The 20,762-nt window shown below is 36.0% G+C and overlaps 1 protein-coding gene across 8 annotated transcripts in view; it reads left to right on the top strand.

Annotated features, from left to right (window-relative positions):
- LOC105478211 (connector enhancer of kinase suppressor of Ras 2) overlaps positions 1-20,762 on the top strand; it is a 288,198-nt gene that overhangs the window by 165,131 nt on the left and 102,305 nt on the right. For all 8 annotated transcript variants that reach the window (XM_011735341.3, XM_024791678.2, XM_011735340.3 and 5 more), the window contains one exon: positions 1,106-1,317. In XM_011735341.3, coding sequence (XP_011733643.1) covers positions 1,106-1,317 — 212 coding nt within the window. The remainder of the gene's footprint in view (positions 1-1,105; positions 1,318-20,762) is intronic.

Here is a 20,762-nt window from a genome sequence, read left to right as displayed (position 1 = left end):
AGTTCATAGGTAATCAGTGAAACATTTCATAAAATAAACAAGATTCAATTTAACAAATAGCAAATGAACTATTTCTATCAAAATAGTTTTGGGGCTTAATTTACCTATTACAGTGTGTGAGTAATAGGTTTTAGGGAGCTCATAAATTATTAGAGATGTTTTTCTCTAGAATCCTATAGAAGAAAAAAATCAACTTGCCATCACCCTAAATTCCATTCTTAAACTCCGTATTTTATCAAATTATTTTACTTTCTCTCCTCAAGAAACATTGATGTATAATGAAATTTTGATATATTCATTTAGAATGAGTTCTAGGAATATGTCTTTTTACTCTTAAATGAGATCCGTAGAGTTTGAATACTGAGAATAATTCTTTTTATTAAGGTTTATTTAAAATTAATTACATGTTGTGTGAATTTCTTATAATACAAGTTTATATCATGCTAATTTGGTTCCTAAGGCTACAGTGCTCCTTATGATAGTTCTTAAACACATCTTTATTTTTAAGCAGTGCAAATTTTTACCAAGAATCAATTAGGTAAACTGGCAGAAGAAAACATTATACTTTAGTTAACATTACTACCATTATACCTACTGTCTTGAACACTAAAAACAATTTATGTGCTAAGGTAAACTGGCAGAAGAAAGCATTATACTTAAGTTAACATTATTACCATTATACCTACTGTCTTAAACGCTAAAAGCAATTTATATGCAAAGGTAAACTGGCAGAAGAAAGCTATATACTTAAGTTAACTTTACTAGCATTATACCTACTCTCTTGAACACTAAAAGCAATTTATATATGACATGGTATGGTGAAAAATGGACTTGGGCAACAGTAAAATGTTTCATGGCCTATTTCAAATTCTGTCAGTTGTTAGCTGTGTAACATTGAGGCAAGTTGTTTAGCCTTTCTGAGACTCACCATTTTGTTTTCAGCAAAATAAGAATAATTACAAATTGCCCTATAAATCTCAAAGAAAGTTTGGAAAGGTCAGGAGATATATTGTGTGGGAATAAATTATTAGTATTTTAGACCCTCGGCCATTTACTACCCTAACATGTTTCTACATCCTTCTCCTTGACTCTAACCTTTCTTTAGGGATGAAAAAGGAAACCTTCCTTGTGAAGACCTCAGAGGACATATGGTGGGCAAGCCAGTGCATAAGGGATCTGAATCACCAAATTCATTTCTGGATCAGGAATATCGAAAGAGATTTAATATTGTCGAAGAAGATACTGTCTTATATTGCTATGAATATGAAAAAGGAAGATCAAGTAGTCAAGGAAGACGAGAAAGCACCCCAACTTATGGTAAGAGTTCTCTTATGTTTATGTAAGAATATATTTCTGGCATGGGAATCTCAATTTCCTTTAATAAGTTTTCGGGTTGTGAAAGTTACTTAGGAGCTTTTGAATCTTTATAATTGATCTGTCTCTCTCATGTGCTTCTAAGTGGAATTTCTATATGATATGCGACATGATATTAAACATTATTCAAGATTTTCAAAAGATAAGAAAGAACAGTAGGTAACATTTTAGTTCATAATGATTTATAAAAATCTTTTTAGCATCACATGTACTTCTTGTGTGTTAGATGTTGCCAGTTTGGAAAAATTCAACTGTTTTTTTTTTTTTCCTTTTCTGTTTTTTAAATGAATACTTACTGTTAACATGACTTGTTTAAAATAAAATTATCTCCATTTCCTCAGGGATTTTAAGAAATATAATTTTCTAGGGAAATTCTCACCTCAGTTTTTGTATTTTTTAAAGAATCTGTAAAATTTATTTGACATTAGAGTGGAAGTGGATTTTAAATAGAATGGATTGAACATACTGTATTTAAGGCAAAAATGGACCTAGAGTTATGATGGGCACAGGATTGTTTTAATCTTTGATTCTTGACCAAAAAAGTAACCCAGTCACAAATACTTAAAATTGTTATAGTATATCTGAAAGATTTGCAGATACAGTTGCTTAAAGTAGTAAAGCTTGTGGTTCTTTTGCAAGAATGAATGAATTTAGTTGAAAGTCTCTGCTCCTCCCTTTCCACTTTTCAAATTAATCATTTTTAGTGAGGAGCTTATACTTTGAGGAAGGACAGCATCCTTGCTAATTAGTTCAAACTTGATCAATGGGAGCTGAGCAGAAGCAAAGTTGTTTTTAGCTCTTCCTTTCTATTCCTACCCCTCACTTGTCTGTCATGGCCATATACCTCCCTCTTTTGGTCTCAAAAGAGCAGTCATCACATGTCTTCATATACATGTCTTATTTCCTTTCAGCAATTTGGTAATAAGTATGAAAGAAAAATTTTCCCCAAAATGATCCTAAATAGTAGAAGCCATACTTATCTTACTTTGTGTTATTCTCTGTACATGTGCTTTTTAATCATAAGAATAAATAATACATTTTAACATAAACTTCTCAACTATACTACTCTAGTGGCAATTAAACTGCTAAGTATTGAAGATATTTGAACCTTTACTTTTCTCCTCTACTATATTGTAAACCTATACTATAGAGTATAGAGGCCTGTAATCTTTGCTATCCCTACCTTTGCCCCATGAAATAATATGAAATTTTTATTCTTATTCATTCATTCCACACATACTAATTGACTGCCTATTACTGGATAGGCAGTAATGTATATCAACTCTTCTTTGTTTGTGTCCCAGTATTATCTGGCTATTTTCTACTTATGTTGAAGTAAGTAATTAGTGTTTAAGAGAAATTATAGTCACCAAATGAAAGTGATTGATTACTGATGACTTTATTTTAAAAAATGTTTACTAAGTTCTTACTTGAATGGCTATAAATTGGTTGTCCCTTCGGACTACAGTTTAAAGCACCTAATGCCATCATGTGCCACAAATCTCCCCTGACTAAAATAGAATACTTTTTAAATATTAGAAAATTTAGATAGCCTATAAATACTTGATATCTTTTTGTAAACAACTTAGGAGAAAAGAAATATATACATACTTAAAAGAGAGAAGTAAGCAGAGTTATTTGTTTCCTTCAGTATTGTTTTCAACTTTTAAAAATTGACACATAATAATTGTACATATTTATGGGATACAGAGTGATATTTTGATACATGTATACAGTGGGTAATGATCGAATCAGGGTAATTAGCATATTCTTCACTTTAAACATTTATCACTTCTTTGTTCTGGGAACATTCGAAATCTTCTCTTCTAGCTATTAGAAATTATATAATAAATTATTGTTAACTATAGCCATCCTATAGCACTATAGAATACCAGAACTTACTTCTCTCATGTAGCTGTAATTTTATATCTATTAACCAGTCTCTTCAAAATCCCTCTCTCACTCACCCCTCCCCTTCTCAGCCTCCAGTAACCACAGTTCTACTCTCTATGAGCTCAAAGTTTTTAGTTCCCACTTGTGAATGCAAACATGCAGTATTTATCTTTCTGGGCCTGACGTATTTTACTTAACATAATGTCTTCCAGGTTCATTCATGTTGCAGCAAATGACAAGATTTCATTCTTTTTTAGAGCTGAATAATATTCATATATATATATATAATGTTTTCTTTATCCATTAATCTGTTGATAGACATATAGGTTAATTTTCATATCTTAGCTACTGTGAATAATGCTGCAATAAACATGGGAGTACAGATATCTCTTTGACATACTGATTTCCTTTCCTTTGGACATATACCCAGTAATGTGAATGCTGAATCATATGGTAGTCCTGTTTTTGGTTTTTTAAAGACTCTCCATACTAATTACTATAATGATGGTACCAATTTACATTCTCATCAATATTGTATAAGAGCTCCTTTTTCTCCAAATCATTGCCAGCATTTCTTAATTTTTGTCTTTTTGATAATAACCATTCTAACTGGGGTGAGATGATATCTCTTTGTGGTTTTAGTTTGCATTTCCCTAATGATAAATGACATTAAGCATTTTTATATACCACTTGGTCATTTGTGTGTCTGCTTTCATGAAATGTCTATTCAGATCATTTGCCCATTTTTAAATAAAAATATTTCTTTTATTGCTGTTGAGTGGTTTGAGTTCCTTGCATATTCTGGATATCAGTTCCCTGTCAGATGAATTTTTTCCTTTGCTCTACATAAGATTTTTAGTTTGATATAATTCCATCTGTCTGTTTTTTTCTTTTGTTGCTTGTAAGCCTTAGCCATAAAAATATTTGCCTAGACCAGTGTCCTGAAGTATTTCCCCTGTGTTTTCTTCTAGTAGTTTTATGGTTTGGGGTCTTATATTTAAGCGTTTAATCCATTTTGAGTTGATTTTGTACATGGTGAGAGATAGGGTTCTAGTTTCATTTTTCTGAGTATGGATATCCAGTTTTCCCAACCCTATTTATTGAAGAGGCTATCCTTTCCCCAGTGTGTATTCTTATTGCCTTTGTCAAAAATCACTTGACTTATTTCTGAATTCTCCATTCAAATAATTCTCCAATCAAATAATTGGGCTATATGTCTGTTTTTATACCAGTACAATGCTGATTTGGTTATTACAGCTTTGTAGTATAATTTGAAGTCAGTCAGTTTGATGCCTTCAGCTTTGTTCTTTTTGTTCACAAATGCTTTGGCTATTTGGGGTATTTTATGGTTCCATACAAATTTTGGACTTTTTTTTCTATTTTTGTGAAGCATGTCGTGGGTATTTTGACAGGGATTCCACTGAATCTGTAGGTTGCTTTGGGTAGTATAGTCATTTTGACAATATTAATTTTTCTTATCTATGAAAATGTGATGTCTTTCCATTTTTTGTGTTCTCTTCAGTTTCTTTCATCAGTGTTTTGTAGTTTTCATTGTAGAGATCTTTCACTTCCTTGGTTAACTTTCTTTCTTAGTATTTTTGTAGCTATTATAAAGGGGATTGCATTCTTGATTTTTTTCAGATAGTTTGTTATTGGCATGTAGAAACACTACTGATTTTTGTATGTTGATTTTGTATACCGCAACTTCTGAAGTTGTTAATCAGTTCTAAGAGTTTTGTTGTGGAGTCTTTAGGTTTTTCTATATATAAGAACATGTTGTCTGCAAACAGGAACAATTTGACTTTCTCGTTTTCAATTTGAATGCCCTTTATTTCTTTATCTTATCTAATTTCTCTGGCTAGCACTTCTAGTATGTTAAATAGGAGTTGTGAAAATGCTCATCCTTGTCTTGTTCCAGTTTTTTGGGAAAAAGCTTTCCACTTTTCTCCATTCAATATAATGTTAGCTGTGGGTTTGTCATATCTGGCCTCTATTGTGTTGAGGTGTATTGCTTTCTATACCTACTTTGTTGAGAGTTTTTATCATGAAGGGATGTTGAATTTTATTAAGTGGCTTTTTTTTGTGTATCTATTGAGATGTTTATATGGTTTTTGTCTTCATTCTGTTCATGTATCACATTTATTGATTTGCATATGTTGAACCATCCTTGCAACTCTGGGATAAATCTCTTTTGATAATGGTATACAATGTTTTTCATGTATTGTTAGATTTCATTTTCTGAGAAGTTTTGCATCCATGTTCATGAGGGATATTTTTTGGTCTGTAGTTTCTTCTTTAGTTTTGTTCTTGTTGGATTTTAGTAGTACCGTACTGTTGGCCTCATAGAGTGAGTTTGGAAGAATTTCCTCCTGTACTATTTTTTCAGATAGTTTGAGAATAATTGGTATAAGTTATTCTTTAAAAGTTTGGTAGAATTCAGCAATGAAGCCAACAATGAAGTCATCTGGTCCCGGACTTTTCTGTGTTGGGATCATTTTTATTACTGATTCAATCTCATTACTAGATAGTGATCTGTTCAGTTTTTTTTTTTATTTCTCCTTGAGTCAATCTTGATACATTATATGAGTCCAGGAATTTATCCATTTTCTCTAGGTTTTCTAATTTGTTGGCTTATAGTTGTTCAGAATAGTCTCTTATATTCCTTTCCATTATTGTGGTATCAGCTGCAAAGTTTCCTTTTTATGTCTGACTTTATTTGGGTAATCTCTGTTCTTAGTCTAGCCAATAGTTTGTTTACCCTTCAGAAAACCAACTTTTCATTTTGTTTGTCTTCTGTAGGTTGTTTTTTTTCTTTTTTTGTCCCTTTCATTTAGTTCTTCTCTGATCTTTATTATTTCTTTTCTTTCACTAATTTTGAGTTTATTTTTGCTTTTCCAATTTCTTTTTTTCCTAATTTTTTGAAGTGCAATGTTAGATTGTTTATTTGAAATCTTTCTGCTTTTTTGATGTAGGCATTTCTTGCTATAAACTTCTTTCTTAGTATTGCTTTTGCTGTATCCCATGTTTTTCTATATTGTATTTCTGTTTTAATTTGCTTAAATAAATTTTTAAATTTCCTTTTTAATTTTTTCATTGACCCATTGGTTGTTCAGAAGCATATTGTTTAACTTCCATATAATTGTACAGTTTTTAAAGCTTCTCTCACTGTTGATTTCTAGTTTTATTTCATTATGATCTGAAAAGATACTTGATAGAATTTCAATTTTTGAAATTTGTTGAAACTTGTGGCCTAACATATGGTCTATCCTGGAGAATGTTATTTGTGCTGATGAAAAGAATGTATATTCTGCAGCTGTTGAATGAAATGTTCTGTAAATGTTTGTTAGGTCCATTTAGTCCATAGTGCAGTTTAAGTCTGACATTTCTGTTTTGATTATCTCTCTAGATGACCTATCTAATGCTGAGAGTTGGGTGTTAAGTCCATAGCTATTATTATATAGGGGTCTGTCTCTCCCTTTAGCTCTAGTAAGGTTTGCTTTATATTTCTGGGTGCTCCTTTGTTGGGTACATATATATTTACATCTATTATATTCATTTGCTGAATTGATTCCTTTGTCATTATATAATGACCTTCTTTGTCTCTTTTTACATTTTTTGACTTAAAGTTTATTTTATCTAAGTATACCTACTGATGCTTGGTTTGGTTTTTGTTTACATGAAATACCTTTTTCTATCCTTTTACTGTCAGTCGGTGTGTGTCTACAGGTGAAGTCAGCTTCTTGTATGCAGTATAGAGATGGGTCTTGTTTTGTTTTGTTTCGTTTTGTTTTCTTTAATCCACTCACCCAGTCTTTATCTTTTGATTGGGGAATTTAAACCATTTACATTCAGGGTTGTTACTGATAGGGGAGGAATTACTCCTTCATTTAGGCAATTGTTTTGCTTATTTTTTGTTGCTTTCTTCCTCTCTTTTTGTTTTATCTTTGCAGTTTGGTGGTTTTCTGTAGTGATAAGGTTTGATTCATTTATCTTTCTCATTTGTGTTTCTATTCTACCAGTGACTTTATTATTTTGTGTGCTTCCATGATGGAATTATTGTCTTTTTGCTTATAGATGTAGGATTCCCTTAAGCATTTCTTTTAGGCCTGGTCTAGTGGTAATGAATTCCCTCAGTCTGCTTATCTGGGAAAGACTTTATTTCTCCTTCATTGCTGAATCATGGCTTTGCTGGATGTAGTAGTATTAGCCAACAATTTTTATCTTTCAGCACTTTGAGTATATCATCCCATTCTTTCTTGGTCTGTAAGGTTTCTGCTGAGAAATCCACTGTTATTCTGATGAAGGTTCTTTTTATGTGATCTGACACTTTTTTCTTATTGTTTTTAGAATTTTTTCTGTGTCTTTGACTTTTGACAGTTTGAATATAATGTGATTTGGAGAAGATTTTTTGGGGGTACTTTGAGCTTCCTGTATGTTTGTATGACTATATCGCTTGCAAAACTTGGGAATTTTTTAACTCTTATTTTGTTAAATAGTATATTAGTCAGGGTTCTCCAGAGGGACAGAACTAATAGGATATATGTATATATGAAAGAGAGTTTGTGAAGCAGAATTGACTCACACAATCACAAGGTGAACTCCCACAATAGGCTGTCTGCAAGCTGAGGAGTAAGGAAGACAGTAGTGGCTCAGTCCAGGTCCCAAAGCCTCAAAAGTGGAGAAGCCAACAGTGCCGCCTTCAGTCTGTGTCCGAAGGCTGAAGAACTTGGAGTCTGATTCAAGGGCAGGAAGCATCTAGCATGGGAGAAAGATGAAAGCCGAAAGACTTAGCAAGCCAGCTTATTCCACCTCCTTCTGCCTGGTTTTTCTAGCCACGCTGACAGCCAGTTGGATGGTGCCACCCACATTGAGGGTGGGTCTTCTTCTCCCAGTTCACTGACTCAAATATTAATCTCCTTTGGCAACACCCTAACCAACATACCTAGAAACAACACTTTGAATCCTTCAATCCAATCAAATTGACACTTAATATTAACTATTACAATAGGTTTTTTATGCTTTTGCCCATTTAATTTACTTCTGGAACACTTAAATTCAAATGTTTGGTCACTTTATGGTGTCCCATTTGTCATATAGGGTTTCTTTATTCTTTTTTGTTCTTTTTTCTTTCTTTTTTTTTCTGACTGGATTATTTCAAAAGACCTGTCTTTATATTCAGAAATTCCTCCTTCAGCTTGATCTAGTCTATTGTTGAAGTTCTCAGTTGTATGTTTTTATTTCATTCATTGAATTCTTCAGTTTTAAGATTTTTGTTTGGTTCTTTTGTATGATATCTATTTTTTATTGAATTTCTCATTCAGATCATGAATTGCTTTCCTTATTTTGTTGAATTGTCTGTATTCTCTTCTATCTGAGTTTCCTTTCTTAAGGATCATTATTTTGAATTGCTTTTCAGGCATTTCATACAGTTGTTTTTTGTTTTTTTTTTTTTTCCTTTGGGGTGTATTGCTGGAGTTGTGTTCCTTTGGAAGTGTCATATTTCCTTGCTTTTTCATGTTTCTTATGACCTTACATTGATATCTGTGCATCTGGTGAAGCAGTCACTTCTTCTAATTTTATGGGTTTGCTTTCATAGGGAAAGACATTTTTATGCATTTGCATTCTATAGTGTCAATTGGGTAGGGTGCTTTGTTTTGGTTGTGTGTGTGCACAGTAGTGTAGTCTCCATATGATTTATTTGACTATAGTCACTCTTATATTCTCCAAAGTTTTTTTTTTTTAACTTTTGAACCTGAAACAAATATAACCTTAATGTAGATACTTGTAGATACTTTACTGGAGATTTCTCAGTATAACCTGAAGATTGTTTCAAGTAAATAGCAGTTTAATGCATTTACCTTTTTAAAATTAAATGTTAAATAATAAAACCTATATGTCAGGCACAGGACTGTGTGGCCAGAATTTTCCCAACAATTTATTTGTTAAGTCATTCAACTAATACTTGTATACATAAAGTCAGCCAGCCACTGGGACACAGAAATGAATAAAACCATAAATCCTAATTACCCAAAGGGAAGAAACAAGTAAATAGATGCATCACAGTCACTTCAGGTAAGTTGGAAGGTGTGCACCAAGTGCTGTAGTAACCTAGGAAATAAAGCCTCATAGTTTGCCTTGGAAATCAAATAAGTACACATTACATTTATGCTGGGTTTTAAATGATGAATAGCCATTTCATCCAGGGTTTTTTAATGCTAGTCATCCCACCAAATACCTGGTACCTTCTCAAACCTGTGTCTGAGATCTGAAGGTTTGTCTAAATATCTCAGCCCAGACCCTAACGACCCTAACAGAAATAAACTTCAAACCTTCATAAGCAATAATCAATGACAACTTATTTATTTAACCTACAAAATAGTCCCATTACCTGGACTCCCAAGTACAACAATATTATCTTGTATTTGAAAATAATGATAACGAAAGTATGTAATCCTGCTGAAATATATTGTTTTAAAAAAACCTAAAGTACAAAAAACTACATACTTGACATTTTCTGGAAATAATGGTAATTTAACCTCTTAGCACTTGTGTGATACCTTAAAATGCACTGTGTAAGTCTTTTATCCTTAGAGTGTTCAATTTCTGTTCTTGGTCACAAAAACCCTTACCTCGAAGTATGTGAATTTAGCCACCATTTCTCTCCTATTAACTTCCCAAACTCAAAGAGAGTTTAGAGTTAAGATTATAAGAATATGGGTAGGATTTTGAGAAGCAAAAGAGATATGACACAGTTCTTCATATGTGCTTTCAGTTGAATGTGTATGTAGTTGCTATATTTTCCTTGTACATTCATATTCTAAATTTAGATATATAATAGAAAAATAGAGACATTCTGTTATTAAACACAGTGACAAACACAGATATAAAGAAAAATATTTGAAAATATCTTTTTTTTTCTTTTTCTTTTTCTTTTTCTTTTTTTTTTTTTTTTTTTTTTTGAGATGGAGTCTCGCTGTGTCACCAGGCTGGAGTGCAGTGGCACGATCTCAGCTCACTGCAACCTCCACCTCCCGGGTTCAAGTGATTCTCCTGCCTCAGCCTCCCAAGTAGGTGGGACGACAGGCACACACCACCACGCCCAGCTAATTTTTGTATTTTTAGTAGAGACGCGGTTTCACCGTGTTGGCCAGGATGGTCTCGATCTCTTGACCTCATGATCTGCCCACCTCAGCCTCCCAAGGTGCTGGGATTACAGGCGTGAGCCACCACGCCCGGCCTGAAAATATCTTAATAGTGGCTTTTAAAGTATGTTGTTTAACCAAGGTTCTTATGTTATACCATGGACCCTCTAGTTGTTAAGAATGAGTAAAAAGTAGTACAGGTATTTACCCTAAACAATTAAACAAATACGATGTAGATTGACAGTAGATGGCCTTTCTAGAAAATAAGTAAATACAATAAGCCCTCATTTAACATCATCTACAGGTTCTTGGAAACTGGGACTTTAAGCAAAATGATGCACAGCTGATCCCAATGCCATTTCCTTCAATGTCATTTTCTTATAACAATGAGGAAGAAGATGGTTTTGTAATCTGTGGTTTCACTTTAAGTCCCAGTTTCCAAGAACCTAGAGACAACATTAAGTGAGGACTTACTGTAATACCTGTTGAGTGTTCAGGTATGCCAAACACAGTTCTAAGCATTTAAAAAGCATTAATCCATTTAATCCTCACAACAACCCTATGAGGTATGTACTAATAAAATATTTGTTTTACAGATGAGAAATCTAAAAAACTTAAAGGTTAAATAACTTACCCAACTAGTAAGTGATAGAGCTAGGATTAAGTACTCATGAATATTTTTTTGACCTTTACCAGAGGTAATGCTAGCTAAATGTGATGAAAATACTTTTGTAATTGTAGGTAAATAATTTCCAAAAATTACATCCCTCATTCTAAATTCAAGAATTTGATTCCAGCAAGCAGAACTAAGTCTGATTTTATATGTTCTTGTGTATGTTGTTTTGGATTTACTAACACTGTAATGAGCATGTATTTACATAGATCATAGATATGAACCTGACAGGTCTTAGGAAAAGACTGCTAAACTGAGATGTAAAATGAACAACAATGTGTTATATCCTTTTTAAATCAGAGAGCATAAAATAGGTTTACTTTCCTAAACAGATAGACAAGAATAATTTCTGTAAATATGGATACCAGTAGCAGAAGCAATCTAGATTAGTGGTTACTAGCATTGGCTGTAGCATCAGCCATACTTGGTAATTTTGTCTGCCATCTAATTATTCCAGTGTGACCTTGGGGATGTTACTCTGGGCCTCAGTTTTCTTATTAAATGAATATGATAATATCTGCCTTGTAGAGTTTTGTGAGAATTTAGTGATAAGACATTGTAAATTGCTTCAGTGCCCAGTATGTTGGGTGTTTGTTTTCATTATTGTCATTATTACATAGAAGCTTTAACATGAAAATAGAAACAGCGAAAAGTTGGCATTAAATAATTTTAACTATATAGGGTTTCATTGCTCAGGCTTCAAAGGCAAAGGCTCAAATTTGATGAGATCAGTTGCTTGGCAGCTTTTCAAAATGGTAATATTTCCCATCAGCTTTTCCGTCTTGCTGTACATGGACTCCTTGCCCTTGCTGTTTCATCATAACACATTTCTATGCATAGAAACATGCCAAAAGGTAGACACAGTTGGCTGAGTCCCTTTGTGGCCATGAATGGTCATATTTTATAAGAATAGGAGGAAAACATATCTTTTAACAATAATATCACCAAATAGTATTGGTTTGAAGGTAGGAATCCAGACCTTTTCTGATTTAGTGAAAATCCAGGACCTCACAAAAAGCACGGGAATGAATGTCCAGTAGATATTTTAGAAATTATCCTCATAAATGTTATTTGCACACATTGTGCATTGAGGAAAATTAATTTCTGTAACATTATACCTGAACATTTTCTACCCGAGTAGTTGGGACAAGAGAAAATCAAATGCCATGTCCTTTTTATCCACATAAATAGCAAATGGCTTGAATGACTTATAGCAGTATGATGAAGGGCCTATGGGCAATGACATCATAAACTGAGTTTTATCAATGTGAAGTTAGGATAGTGTCTGTAGGTCCCAGGGTCTCTCTGTCCTATGATTTTAAAATGTAAATAATCTTCCTTATCAGGTAAAAGTTCAGCTGTCATTAATCAGCTATTCTGGAGACAAAAGAAAATAGGATTCTACCCATGGGAAATTTTTGTGTTCAAGTAAAATGTATGATTTCCAAAGAAGAACTAACCATAGAAATAGAAATTAGTGATTCAAAAATGAAGAAATATGGGATGTGCACTATATTCATGGGAATTCTTATTCCTTTAGACTTATTTAATAAATTTCATAAAGACTACATGTTGGTTAGCCTCACAAAATAATTTTGAGCATCAAGCTGATGGTGGTAAGGAACCATGTAATTGATGGAAAAGCAGTTCAACAATATTTTGACATAGACTTGGAAAGTAGTATGTTTCTAATGTAAAACTTGGAGAAATCATCTAAGGAAGGCATTCTTCCTTAATTTGTACAGTTTTACTGATGGATATAGAAGAGCATGAATTATGAGGTCAAACAGACTTGAATTTGCTATCACAGCTTGGTTTTTAATAGCTAATTGACCTTGAGCTTGAGACTTAACTTCCCTGTATTTTTGTTTTCTTATCTGTAAAATGGAATAGTAATACTACTCATGGTGTTTTTTTTTTTATGAGGATTACATTAGACAACATATGTCAAGTACTTAGTAGAGTTCTTTTTTCCTTTCTTTTTTTTTTTTTTTTTTTTTTTTTTTTTTTTTGAGACCAAGTCTTACCCTGTTGCCCAGGCTGGAGTGCAATGGCACGATCTCAGCTCACTGCAACCTCTGCCTCTTGGATACAAACAGTTCTCTGCGTCAGCCTCCCGAGTAGCTGGGATTACAGGCATGCGCCACCATGCCTGGCTAATTAGCAGAGTTCTTGCCTCATAGAAAGTACTCAAGAAATGATGCCTTAGATGGTATAATAAATGCTTGCTACTCATCAATAAAAATGTCCCAAAGATTTTTCAAGTCTTCTGTGGAAGGACTTACTTAGAAGAAGACAAAGTTAGTAAAGGACAAAGTGACTATAAGTGTTTCCACATGTTTTGTCCCTCTACCAAGCCAATAACTGGCCATTTAAATTATAGCAGTTAAATGAAATATAAGTAGAGCTTTTTGGTTTCTTTTGGTTTGATTTTTCAAACCAAAACAGAAGGAAGATCTTTCAAATAGTTAATAACATTGCAAATTGCCCTTAACCAAATCCTCTTAAGCTCCAGTATAAAAATCATTAGCTCATATGCTGGATTAGAAGGGCCCAGTTATAACCTCTCAGCATCAGGAATCTGAAAACAGTTCAGCCCCCACATTGTTTTAAAGTTTTTGATTAGTTGCTTAAAAAATGGAAGAATAATATAATATATAAAATAAATAAAATGAAGAGCCTTAAAGAAATTAAACCTAGGAAGAAAAGATCATTCTGAAAGAATTCAAGGTACTAGGTAATGGATAAAACAGTAAGATTAAGAAAAAGAACTTTTGGTGGCTGGCAAGATGGCCAAATAGGAACAGCTCCAGTCTGCAGCTCCCAGTGAAATCAACACAGAAGGTGGGTAATTTCTGCATTTCCAACGGAGGTACCCGGCTCATCTCATTGGGACTGGTTAGACAGTGGGTGCAGCCCATGGAGAGTGAGCAGAAGCAGGGTGGGGCATCACCTCACCCTAGAAGTGCAAGGGGTCGGGGAACTCCCTCCCCTAGCCAAGGGAAGCCATGAGGGACTATGCCACGAGGAATGGTGCATTCCAGCCCAGATACTATGCTTTTCCCAGTCTTTGCAACCCACAGACCAGGAGATTCCCTCAGGTGCCTACACCACCAGGGCCCTGGGTTTCAAGCACAAAACTGGGTGGCTATTTGGGCAGACACCAAGCTAGCCGCAGGAGTTTTTTCATACCCCGTTGACACCTGGAATGCCAGCGAGACAGAACTGTTCATTCCCCTGGAAAGGCAGCTGAAGCCAGGGAGCCAAGTAGTCTTGCTCAGCGGATCCCACCCCCATGGAGCCTAGCAAGCTAAGATCCACTGGCTTGAAATTCTCACTGCCAGCACGGCAGACTGAAGTGGACCTGGGATGCCCAACCATGGTGGGGGGTGGGGCATCCACCATTACTGAGGCTTTAGTAGGCAGTTTTCCCCTCACAGTGTAAACAAAGCCTCTGGGAAGTTCGAACTGGGTGGAGCCCACCACACCTCAGCAAAACCACGGTAGCCAAACTGCCTAGATTCTTCTCTAGATTCTTCTAGATTCTTCCTCTCTGGGCAGGGCATCTCTGAAAGAAAGGCAGCAGCCCCAGTCAGGGGCTCATAGATAGAACTCCCATCTCCCTGGGACAGAGCACCTGGGGAAAGGGGCGGCTGTGGGTGCAGCTTCAGCAGACTTAAACATTCCTGCCTGCCAGCTCTAAAAAGAGCAGCAGATCTCCCAGCACAGCACTCAAGCTCAGCTAAGGGACAGAGTGTCTCCTTAAGTGGGTCCCTAAACCCGCGTGCTTCCTGACTGGGAGACACCTCCCAGCAGGGGTCGACAGACACCTCATACAGGAGAGCTCCGGCTGGCATCTGGCAGGTGCCCCTCTGGGATGAAGCTTCCAGAGGAAGGAACAGGCAGCAAATCTTTGCTGTTCTGCAGCCTCTGCTGGTGATAGGCAGGCAAACAGGGTCTGGAGTGGACCTCCAGCAAACTCCAGCAGACCTGCACCAGAGGAGCCTAACTGTTAGAAGGAAAACTAACAAACAGAAAGGAATAGCATCAACATCAACAAAAAGGACATCCACACAAAAACCCCATCCAAAGGTCACCAACATCAAAGATCAAAGTAGATAAATCCATGAAGATGAGGAAAAACCAGCACAAAAAGGCTGAAAATTCCAAAAACCAGAATGCCTGTTTTCGTCCAAAGGATCACAGCTCCTTGCCAGAAAGGGAACAAAACTGGATGGAGAATGAGTTTGACAAATTGACAGAAGTAAGCTTCAGAAGATGGGTAATAACAAACTCCTGAGCTAAAAGAAGCATGTTCTTACCCAATGCAAGGAAGCTAAGAACCTTGAAAACAGGTTAGAGGAATTGCTAACTAGAATAACCAATTTAGAGAAGAACATAAATGACCTGATGGAGCTGAAAAACACAGCATGAGAACTTCGTGAAGCATACACAAGTGTCAGTAGCCAAATCAATCAAGCAGAAGAAAGGATATCAGAGATTGAAGATCAACTTAATGAAATAAAGCATGAAGACAAGATTAGAGACAAAAGAATGAAAAAGAATGAACAAACTCTCCAAGAAATATGAGACTATGTGAAAAGACCAAACCTACATTGGGTCTTTTTTGGTGTACCTGAAAGTAACTGGGAGAATGGAACCAAGTTGAAAAACACTCTTCAGGATATTATCCAGGAGAACTTCCCCAACCTAGCAAGACAGGCCAACATTCAAATTCAGGAAATATAGAGAAAACCACAAAGATACTCCTCGAGAAGAGCAACCCCAGGACACATAATCATCAGATTTACCAAGTTTGAAATGAAGGAAAAAAAGGTTAGGGGCAGCCAGAGAGAAAAGTCAGGTTACCCACAAAGGGAAGTCAATCAGACTAACAGCAGATCTCTTGGCAGAAACCCTACAAGCCAGAAGAGAGTGGGGGCCAACATTCAACATTCTAAAAGAAAAGAATTTTCAACCCAGAATTTCATATCCAGCCAAACTAAGATTCATAAACTAAGGAGAAATAAAATCCTTTACAGACAAGCAAATGCTGAGAGATTTTGTCACCACCAGGCCTGCCTTACAAGAGCTCCTGGAAGGAAACACTAAATACGGAAAGGAAAAACTGGCAGCAGCCACTGCGATAACATACCAAATTATAAAGACCATCAACACTATGAAGAAACTGCATCAACTAATGGGCAAAATAACCAGCTAGCATCATAATGACAGGATCAAATTCTCACATAACAATATTAACCTTAAATGTAAACAGACTAAATGCCCCAATTAAAAGACACAGACTGGCAAATTGGATGAAGAGTCAAGACCCGTCGGTGTACTGTATTCAGGAGACCCATCTCACGTGCAAAGACACACATGGGCTCAAAATAAAGGGATGGAGGAATATTTACCAAGCAAATGGAAAGAAAAAAAAAAAAAAACAGGGGTTGCAATCCTAGTCTCTGATATAAACCAACAATGATCAAAAGTACAAATGCATTGCACAATGGTAAAGGGATCAGTGCAACAAGAAGAGCTAACTATCCTAAATATATATGCACCCAATACAGGAGCACCCAGATTCATAAAGCAAATTCTTAGAGATCTACAAAGAGACTTAGACTCCCCTCCCACACAATAATAGTGGGAGCCTTTAACACCCCATTGTCAGTATTATTCAGATTAATGAGACAGAAAATTAACAAGGATATTCAGGACTTTAACTCGGGTCTGGATCAAGCAGACCTTATAGACATCTACAGAACTCTCCACCACAAATCAACAGAATATACATTCTTCTCAGCACCATATTGCACTTATTCTAAAATTGACCACAGAATTGGAAGTAAAACACTCCTCAGCAAATGCAAGAGAACAGAAATTATAACAAACAGTCTCTCAGACCACAGTGCAATCAAATTAGAACTCAGGATTAAGACAGTCACTCAAACCTGCACAACATGGAAACTGAACAACCTGCTCCTGAATGACTACTGGGTAAATAATGAAATTAAGTCGCAAATAAATAAGTTCTTTGAAACCAATGAAAACAAACACACAATGTACCGGAATCTCTGGGACGCATTTAAAGCAGTGTGTAGAGGGAAATTTATAGCACTAAATGCCCACAGGAGAAAGCGGGAAAGATCTAAAATCGACACCCTAACATAACAATTAAAAGAACTAGTGAAGCAAGAGCAAACACATTCAAAAGCTAGCAGAAGACAAGAAATTACTAAGATTAGAGCAGAACTGAAGGAGACAGAGACACGAAAAACCCTTCAAAGAATCAATGAATCCAAGAGGTGGTTTTTTTTGAAAAGATTAACAAAATAAACCACTAGCCAGAATAATAAGGAAAAAAAGAGAGAAGAATCAAATAGACACAATAAATAATGATAAAGGAGAGATCACCACTGATCCCACAGAAATACAAACTACCATCAGAGAATACTATAAACACGTCTACACAATTAAACTAGAAAATCTAGAAGAAATGGATAAATTTCTGGAGACATACACCCTGCCAAGACTAAACCAGGAAGAAGTTGACTCCCTAAATAGACCAATAACAAGTTCTGAAATTAATAGCCTACCAACCAGAAAAAGCCCAGGACCAGACATATTCACAGCCGAATTCTACCTGAGGTACAAGGAGGAGCTGGTACCATTCCATCTGAAACTATTCCGTACAATAGAAAAAGAGGGACTCCTCCCTAGCTCGTTTCATGAGGCCAGCATCATCCTGATACCAAAACCTGGCAGAGACACAACAAAAAAAGAAAATTTCAGGCCAGTATCACTGGTGAACATTGATGCGAAAATCCTCGATAAAATACTGGCAAACCAAATCCAGCAGCACATCTCAAAGCTTATCCACCACGATCAAGTCAGCTTCATCCCTGGGATGCAAGGCTGGTTCAACATACACAAATAAATAAACATAATCCGTCACAGAAACAGAACCAGTGACAAAAACCACATGATTTTTTCAATAGATGCAGAAAAGGCCTTTGATAAAATTCAGCATGCTGAATTTTGTGCTAAAAACTCTCAATAAAATAGGTATTGATGGAACGTATCTCAAAATAATAAGAGCTATTTATGACAAACCCACAGCCAATATCATACTGAATGGGCAAAAGCTGGAAGCATTCCCTTTGAAAACCAGCATAAGACAAGGATGCCCTCTCTCACCACTCCTATTCAGCATAGTATTGGAAGCTCTGGCCAGGGCCATCAGGCAAGAGAAAGAAATAATGGTATTCAAATAGGAAGAGAGGAAGTCAATTTGTTCCTGTTTGCAGATGACATGATTGTATATTTAGAAAACTCCATCATCTCGGTCCAAAATCTCCTTAAGCTGATAAGCAACTCCACCAAAGCCTCAGGATACAAAATCAGTGTGCAGAAATCACAAGCATTCCTATACACCAATAATAGCCAAATCATGAGTGGGCTCCCATTCACAATTGCTACAAAGAGAATAAAATACCTAGGAATCCAACTTACAAGGGATGTGAAAGACCTCTTCAAGGAGAACTACAAACCACTGCTCAAGGAAATCAAAAAGGACACAAACAAATGGAAAAACATTCCATGCTCGTGGATAGGAAGAATCAATATCATGAAAGTGGCCATACTGCCCAAAGTAATTTATGGATTCAACGCTGTCCCCATCAAGCTACCATTGACTTTCTTCACAGACTTAGAAAAAAACTACTTTAGATTTCATATGGAACCAAAAAAGAGCCCATATGCCCAGGACAATCCTAAGCAAAAAGAACAAAGCTGGAGGCATCACACTACCTGACTTCAAACTATACTACAAGTTTACAGTAACCAAAACAGCATGTACTGGTATCAAAAGAGATATATAGACCAATGGAACAGAATAGAGGCCTCAGAAATAATGCCACACATCTACAACCATGTGATCTTTGACAAGCCTGACAAAAACAAGCACTGGGGAAAGCATTTCCTATTTAATAAATGGTGCTGGGAAAACTGGCTACCCATCTGCAGAAAACTGAAACTGGACCCCTTCCTTATACCTTATAGAAAAATTAACTCAAGATGGATTAAACACTTAAATGTAAGACCTAAAACCATGGAAACCCTAGAAGAAAACCTAGGCAATACCATTCAGGACATAGGCATGGGCAAAGACTTCATGACTAAAACACCAAAAGCAATGGCAACAAAAGCCAAAATAGACAAATGGGATCTAATTAAACTAAAGAGCTTCTGCACACGAAAAGAAACTACTATCAGAGTGAACAGGCAACCTACAGAATGGGAGAAAATTTTTGCAATCTACTCATCTGACAAAGGGCTAATATCCAGAATCTGCAAGGAACTTAAACAAATGTACAGGAAAACAAACAACTCCATCAAAAAGTGGGCAAAGGATATGAACAGACACTTCTCAAAAGAAGACATTTATGTGGCAGAAAAACATATGAAAAAAAAACTCATCATCACTGGTCATTAGAGAAATGCAAATTAAAACCACAGTGAGATACCATCTCAGGCCAGTTAGAATGGTGATCATTAAAAAGTCAGGAAACAACAGGTGCTGGAGAGGATGTGGAGAAATAGGAACACTTTTACACTGTTGGTGGGCATGTAAATTAGTTCAACCATTGTAGAAGACAGTGTGGCAATTCCTCAAGGATCTAGAACCAGAAATACCATTTGACCCAGCAATCCCATTACTGGGTATATACCCAAAGGATAATAAATCATTCCGTTATAAAGACACATGCACACGTACGTTTATTGCAGCACTATGCCCAATAGCAAAGACTTGGAACCAACCCAAGTGCCCATCAATGATAAACTGGATAAAGAAAATGTGGCACATACACACCATGGAATACTATGCAACCACAAAAAAGGATCAGTTTGCGGGGTGCAGTAGCTCACGCCTGTAATCACAACACTTTGGGAGAGAGAGGTGGGTTGATTGCCTGAGCTCAGGAGTTTGAGACCAGCCTGGGCAACATGGTGAAACCCTGTCTTTACTAAAAATACAAAAAATTAGCCAGGTGTGGCAGCATGTGCCTGTAATCCCAGCTACTTGAGAGGCTGAGACAGGAGAATTGCTTCAACCTGGGAAGCAGAGATTGCAGTGAGCTGAGATCGTGCAGCTGCACTCCAGCCTGGGCAACAGAGCGAGATGCCGTCTCAAAAAAAAAAAAGGGATGAGTTTATGTCCTTTGCAGGGACATGGATGAAGCTGGAAACCATCATTCTCAGCAAACTAACACAGGAAAAGAAAACCAAACACCACAGGTTCTCACTTATAAGTGGGAGTTGAACAATGAAAACACACGGACACACGGAGGGGAACATCACACACCAGGTCCTTTCGGGGGGTGGGGGACCAGGGGAAGGATAGCATTATGTAGATGACGGGTTGATGGGTGCAGCAAACCACCATGACACGTGTATACCTATTTAACAAAACCTGCACATTCTGCACATGTATCCCAAAACTTAAAGTATAATTTAAAAAAAAGAAAGAAAAATAACTTTTAATAAAGTTTGAGGGTATTAATATGTATATAAAATAGAAGGATTAGCAAACCAAATAAACATAGCTGATGTAACTATAAGTGGGGGGAACCTCTTCAGATGAATTAATCAAAAGGATACCAACTAGATGAAAT

The sequence above is a fragment of the Macaca nemestrina genome, chromosome X, assembly GCF_043159975.1.
Source record: "Macaca nemestrina isolate mMacNem1 chromosome X, mMacNem.hap1, whole genome shotgun sequence".
NCBI classification, from domain to species: domain Eukaryota; kingdom Metazoa; phylum Chordata; class Mammalia; order Primates; family Cercopithecidae; genus Macaca; species Macaca nemestrina.
Note: the sequence above shows the minus strand (reverse complement) of the source record. Positions and strands in the feature narration are given on the sequence as shown.